Source organism: Carlito syrichta, unplaced genomic scaffold (assembly GCF_000164805.1).
Source record: "Carlito syrichta isolate Samal-C Ts95f unplaced genomic scaffold, Tarsius_syrichta-2.0.1 Scaffold115658, whole genome shotgun sequence".
NCBI lineage: Eukaryota > Metazoa > Chordata > Mammalia > Primates > Tarsiidae > Carlito > Carlito syrichta.
Window position 1 is genome coordinate 11816 of NW_007059754.1, and position 5922 is coordinate 17737.

At 63.2% G+C, this 5922-nt stretch overlaps 2 protein-coding genes across 2 annotated transcripts in view; one reads left to right on the plus strand and one right to left on the minus strand.

Moving 5' to 3' along the window:
- The window catches only part of TAF6 (TATA-box binding protein associated factor 6), a 4452-nt gene extending 1831 nt beyond the window's left edge, over positions 1-2621 (plus strand). The window contains exons 7-12 of the mRNA XM_021706287.1: positions 63-245; positions 482-556; positions 672-797; positions 1285-1458; positions 1647-1844; positions 2087-2621. Coding sequence (XP_021561962.1) covers positions 63-245; positions 482-556; positions 672-797; positions 1285-1458; positions 1647-1844; positions 2087-2467 — 1137 coding nt within the window. The 3' untranslated portion in view covers positions 2468-2621. The remainder of the gene's footprint in view (positions 1-62; positions 246-481; positions 557-671; positions 798-1284; positions 1459-1646; positions 1845-2086) is intronic.
- The window catches only part of AP4M1 (adaptor related protein complex 4 mu 1 subunit), a 5109-nt gene continuing 1701 nt past the window's right edge, over positions 2515-5922 (minus strand). Inside the window, exons 2-14 of the mRNA XM_008073231.2 lie at positions 5701-5807; positions 5528-5624; positions 5267-5377; positions 5116-5196; positions 4759-4821; positions 4587-4653; positions 4423-4476; positions 4181-4287; positions 3988-4082; positions 3691-3735; positions 3408-3458; positions 3178-3289; positions 2515-3041 (exon numbers count right to left, since the gene is read on the minus strand). Of these exons, the coding sequence (XP_008071422.1) occupies positions 2817-3041; positions 3178-3289; positions 3408-3458; positions 3691-3735; positions 3988-4082; positions 4181-4287; positions 4423-4476; positions 4587-4653; positions 4759-4821; positions 5116-5196; positions 5267-5377; positions 5528-5624; positions 5701-5807 (1215 nt within the window). The 3' untranslated portion in view covers positions 2515-2816. The remainder of the gene's footprint in view (positions 3042-3177; positions 3290-3407; positions 3459-3690; positions 3736-3987; positions 4083-4180; positions 4288-4422; positions 4477-4586; positions 4654-4758; positions 4822-5115; positions 5197-5266; positions 5378-5527; positions 5625-5700; positions 5808-5922) is intronic.

Below are 5922 nucleotides of genomic sequence, written 5' to 3' on the forward strand. Positions count from 1 at the left end.
CCCCGCCGCCGCCCGCCGGAAGCCGCTGGCCAGGACCAGCTGACCCGCCACTCCTCCTGTAGGTGCACGAGCTGATCCCAGCTGTGATGACTTGCATCGTGAGCAGACAGCTGTGCCTGCGACCGGACGTGGACAACCACTGGGCCCTCCGCGACTTTGCTGCCCGCCTGGTGGCCCAGATCTGCAAGCATTTCAGCACCACCACCAACAACATCCAGTCCCGGATCACCAAGACCTTCACCAAGGTGAGCCAGGAAGACCTGGGCTCAGCCGTTTCACCGCTGCCCGCGCGTGGCTGGCTGGAAATGGCGCCGGAAGCAAGGGGCAGAGGGAAGGGGGCTGGGACTGGGGGAGCCGAAGGGACTTGGGCTTGTTTCTGCCTTCGTGATTTGCAAGGAAAGTGTCTCTAAGGAAAACCCGGGGTCTGAACAACTGGCTTTCCAGACCCCTTCGTCTGAGTTTCTTTTCCTTCCCCTTACAGAGCTGGGTGGACGAGAAGACGCCCTGGACGACTCGCTACGGCTCCATCGCCGGCCTAGCAGAGCTGGGACATGATGTTCGGCCCCTGGGGGGACGAGAGGAGGGCAGGGAGGCTGCCAGGAGGCTGTGGGCCCTGCCCACCCCAGAGGCCACTGCTGACCCCGGGGCCCTGGCTTGTTCCTTTCCAACAGGTGATTAAGACTCTGATCCTGCCACGGCTGCAGCAGGAGGGGGAGCGCATCCGCAGCGTCCTGGACGGCCCCGTGCTGAGCAACATCGACCGCATTGGGGCAGACCACGTGCAGAGCCTCCTCCTGGTGACCGAGCCCCTCCCTGCCCTCCCCCTCACGCCTCCCCGACACTGTGGTGCCCGGCAGGCACTGGCATGTTGCACTTGCTCACTCCCTCTTGGCCTCGTGTGCTCGGAGCATGCCACGGCCTGAGACTCTTGCAGATGGAAGGCCTGAGGCACGGTGGCCCACGAGAGAAGGGGCCCTCGTCTCAGCCTGGGACTTGCGGGCTGCGCTGCCCGATGCTCTTGCATCGCTGTGCGGCCCGCCTGGTGCGAGGCAGACGCCTGCCGGCTCCCACAGAGATTGCCAGTGTGTTTTGCGAGTTCATTCCCACCAGCTGGTGCCCGTGTTTCCTTATGGGAAAAACCAGTATTCCTTACACACCGAGAGCCCAGGATGGTCTGGCCTCCCGCAGGGACACCGAAACGAGCAGTCGCCTTTCACCTCTTCCCTGTTGCCCCTCTGAGAGCCCCAGCCCTCCCTCTACCTGGCTTTGCTTTTCTCTCTGCAGAAGCACTGTGCCCCTGTCCTGGCAAAGCTGCGCCCACCACCTGACAATCAGGATGCCTACCGGGCAGAGTTTGGGTCCCTCGGGCCCCTCCTCTGCTCCCACGTGGTCAAGGCCCGGGCCCAGGCTGCTCTGCAGGCCCAGCAGGTCAACAGAACCACTCTGACCATCACGCAGGTCGGTGGCTGTTGGGGGAGGGGGCAGGAGGAAGTAAAGGAGCCGGGGGTGGGACAGGCACACGCGGGCCGTCGGCTGTCTTGGGGCGTCTGGGCGCCCCTGCAAGCCCGAGCATGGGAGCCAGTCCTCCCCGATCGGCCCGTCTTTTCTCCAGCCGTTGACGCCGTCTCCTGCCCCTCTCCCTGCAGCCCCGGCCCACCCTGACCCTCTCGCAAGCCCCTCAGCCCGGCCCCCGGACCCCCGGGCTGCTGAAGGTCCCCGGCTCCATCGCCCTCCCCGTGCAGACGCTGGTGTCCGCACGCGCTGCGGCCCCGCCACAGCCTTCCCCTCCCCCAACCAAGTTTATCGTGATGTCGTCGTCCTCCAGTGCCTCGTCCACCCAGCAGGTACGCGCAGCTGTGCGGAGCCCCGCGGGGCAGGGATGGAGAAGGGGGCCCTGAGGCCGGGGCAGCTCGGGACCCTGGGGGCAGCCGTGGCTTCTGGGCCCAAAGACAGCAGCCGGAAGGGCGCTGGCGGGGTCCCACGGGGCACAGCCTGAGCGGCCACAGGGTCCCAAGGCCCGGTCGGTTGTTGGGGGCGGGCCTGGGCAGGGCGTGCGGCAACAGGCGCTGCCCTCCCCCCTCCCCAGGTCCTGTCCCTCAGTACCTCAGCCCCCGGCCCGGGTTCCACCACCACCTCCCCGGTCACCACCACGGTCCCCAGCGTGCAGCCCGTCGTCAAGCTGGTCTCCACGGCCACCACCGCCCCGCCCAGCGCTGCTCCCTCCGGTCCTGGCAGTGTCCAAAAGTACATCGTGGTCTCGCTCCCCCCGGCAGGGGAGGGCAAAGGAGGCCCCACCTCCCATCCTTCCCCAGTGCCCCCCCCTTCCTCGTCCCCCTCCCCACTCGGCAGCAGTGCCCCGTGCGGGGTGAAGCAGGAAGCTGGGGACAGTCCCCCTCCAGCTCCAGGGACTCCAAAGGCTAACGGCTCCCAGCCTCTCAGCTCTGGCTCCCCTCAGCCCGCTCCTTGATGCTCCACCCGCTGGCCCCGATTCCTGCACATGCGTACACACACACACATGCACGCAGGACGGAAGAACGTAGTAGGCTGCTTCCTCCGTGTCACTTTCTTTTTAGATCGCGTACAGCCATTTCCTCAAAATAAAAGTTTGGTTTGTAAGTTCAGTCCTCCTCAGCCCTTCCCGTGCCAGTTGCCACTGAAGGGGTGGGTTCGTTGGGACTCCCAGTCTCGGACCCAGGAGCCTTCCTGCTCAGATCCAGAGCCGTGAGCCAGGAGGCCAGAGGAGAAGACGGTCCTCCCACGTGCCGTCTTCGTGGACAAACTGCCACCTTGGCTGCCACGTCCTCACTCGCAGAGCTTCAGATCCGAATGACGTAGGCGTCACTGTGGCTCAGGTGGCGCACCCATCTGTGGGGGCCGGTGTTGCCGCAGGGTCTGGAGGTGAGCCTGAGGAAGCGGACCTGGAGGCCGGAGCACGTGTGCCGGGGAAGCTCGAAGGAGAGGCTGGCGGGCCCCAGCCCCAGAGGTGGGGCTGAGGTGGAGGGCCCGTGGCTGGGAGGCCCCGGGGGGCCTGGGGCGTCCATCTGTAAGGAGCAGAGGTCGGGAGAAGAAAGGGGACAGGACATGCTGGGGGAACAAGACGGCCATGCTTCAGGAAGGGGGGCGGGGGGTGCAAGCGGAGGCCAGAGGAGAGGGGCTTGGAGGGTCAGCAGCAGGTACCTGGAAAAGACCTGAGAGTTGAGAGCCTCCTTGCACCCGAGGCAGGTCCCAGCGAAGGGCTCCCTCCCCCAGTTCTGCCTTCTGCTCTGGGCTGCTCAGCTCCTGAGACAGGCTGGAGTTTGGAGAGGGAAGGTGCTGGGCCCACCAGTCGTACTCAGCTCCCCCTTTCCTCACGGCTGAGAAGGGCCCTGCTCTTTCCTGGGAAGCTCCTCATGGCATCCCACACTCACCTGACCACCCCTCGAGGCAGGGGAAGGTGCAGCCTGACGTTGAGGGCTTGGCTGCCGAGAAAGGAACACAGTCAGCCCTAGGAAGGCACCGCCCCTTGTCCCAGTCCTCTTGAATGTCGCAGTAGGGTTTCAGCACAGCTGCCCCCCTTCCCAAATGCTACAGCCTCTGACTCAGCTAGACTTTGAGGCTGGTGGCTGCATGTAGAGGAAGAACCAGCAGGCACCTCGGCCCTGTCTCCCGTCCCACACAGCGGAGCTCGGCCTGGCCAGCCTCTGTTCTTACCTCTTTGGGGGCAGGTCGCATCGCAACTTCAGATAAACCTGAAGCCTGGATGAGAGGGTAAAACACCAATCATCAGGTCCCATGCTACTGGCATCTCACCATTCCCCACCCAGGGCCTTATGTGGGGCTGTTTGGTTGTGCCCCAAGAAGGGCCGAAATCCAGCCCAAGTCTTTTTTTAGTTTGCACCCTATTGCCGCTACCACCACCGCCCCCACCCGTCTGTAGTAAGCCTCGGCAACATACACATCTTGGCTGGGGTTCCGAGGTAAGTTCTAGAACACAGGAAGGAGTCTCACCGGCCCGAGCCGCGGTCCCACTGCACAGAGGGAAAGAGCCGGAAGGGGAGTGGGGAGAAGAGGTCGTCTGAGAGTTGGTACCGCATCACAGTCAGCTGAGACCAGAGAGGGGCAAGGTCAGCTTGGCCTCCTCACCTGCCGCCTCCCTTCCCCACCATGGACGGAACGTATGGAAGGCCACCCTGACCCTGACCTCGCCCTGCGGTGGCTGCAAGCGGAGGACTCGATGAGACTCAAACTCATCCAGACACACGGAGCTGTGGAACGAGACCTCGTCAACTCGAATTCCTGGGCCGTAACCTAGAAGGAGAGAAAGGTTTCTAGACGCGTGCTTCGGAAGATAAGAGTAGGCAGAGGAGAGGACCTGCCTCTAACTTCTTTCCATGAACTCTGGCAACAACCCACACTTAGAGAGAATACCCGCTTTCCCCTCACCTCTCAGCTCTGACTTCCCCACACAGAACTCTTCTGTCAAGCCGATACGCATCTCTGTCAGTGGAAACAGCAGCAGGAAAGGTCAACACCCACCACCAGCCGTGATACCATGGAGCCTGTCCCAACCCTCGCCTCGCCCTGGGTCCAGCCTGCAGATGCCTCACCAGAGCTGCTGGGAAGGAAGCTCTTGAGCCGGATCTCTCCCTGCACGTCCACTTTGAGTAGTGAGCCCTGCGGGTGGCGGGGAGGTCAGCACCCCAAGCCCTGACCACCCCAATGTTGGCCTTTCTCAAATGTCGTCTGTCCTCTGTTCGAGGGTTGAGAGCCCAAACTTACATCAGATGCCATCAGAACAGACAATCTCTCGACCACATCCAAGAAAACCTCATTCTTCTGGCTCTGAGGAAGAGAGGGGATTTGGGTGGTGGGAGGCACATCAGCCTGGACAGCCAGGAAGGTCAGGGAAGTACGCGTGTCAACAAAAGCAGGCACCCCAGAGTTGTTGAGGCTCGAGATACACAAAGGGCTGTACCTGGTATGTTAGCGCTCAACGGACTTTCCTTAGTCCTATTTGGAGAAATGTAATCCCCGAGCGGAAGCTTTCGAGAAACCACGTCTAGGAGGGCTAGAAAGATGTGCTGGACTCTGGGGTCCCAGAAAAGAGAGGTCTAACCCCACTGATCTCTCCCTCACCTGATCAGAGCGGCTGGATAGGACAGGGCGGCTGGCTGCACTGCTGGGGGCCACTTTGGTTTGCTGTGTCTCCGCCCCAAACTGTAAAGTACCCAAAGCAATCAATCCTCAGGTCTGAGGCCCCCAGCCAGCCCTCCTCCCCTCTACTGACCAGGCCCACGCTGCTGAGGTCAAAGAGGCTGAAGGGCTTGCTGACGACAGCTTCCGTCTGGATGAAGTTTCTCAGCATCTCCGTGGACGTGGTCTGTATGTAGCCGTAATCCTGATGGCGAGGAAGGACAGCCAGGGGCGGTCAGTGGAGGGACAAGGCACATGCGAAGAGTGGGCTCAGCCTCACACCCACAGGACCCGAGAGCAGAACAGCAGGTGCATCTTCGGGGAACGGGGAGAGCAGGAAGTCCTCGGGTCTCACCAGCACTTCATCCAGGAGCTCATAGACCAGGGCCACGTTGCGGGAGATGGTCCCCTCGCCCAGGGAGCCGCAGTAGTCGCCCAGCAGGGTGGCCAGCCTGGGGAAACGGGGAGAAGTGTGCATCTCCGCCTCTGCTCAGACCCCGCTCTCGGGCGCCCGGCCGGCCTCCTCACCGGGAGAGCAGCTCCAGGAGGCCGAAGGGGGAAACGTTCTCCAAAGTCGTGGCCACCAAGTAGAGGCCGCTGTGCCTGACGTGGATGAAATGACGGCCATCGTGGTGCTGCGACGGAGGCGGGAGCAAGGCGTGAGGCAAACGAAGGCGTAGGGGGGTCCGCGGGACCCGAGCTCGCACCCCGCGCCCCCGGCGGGCGGGAGGCGCGGGGCCGCCGGGGGGG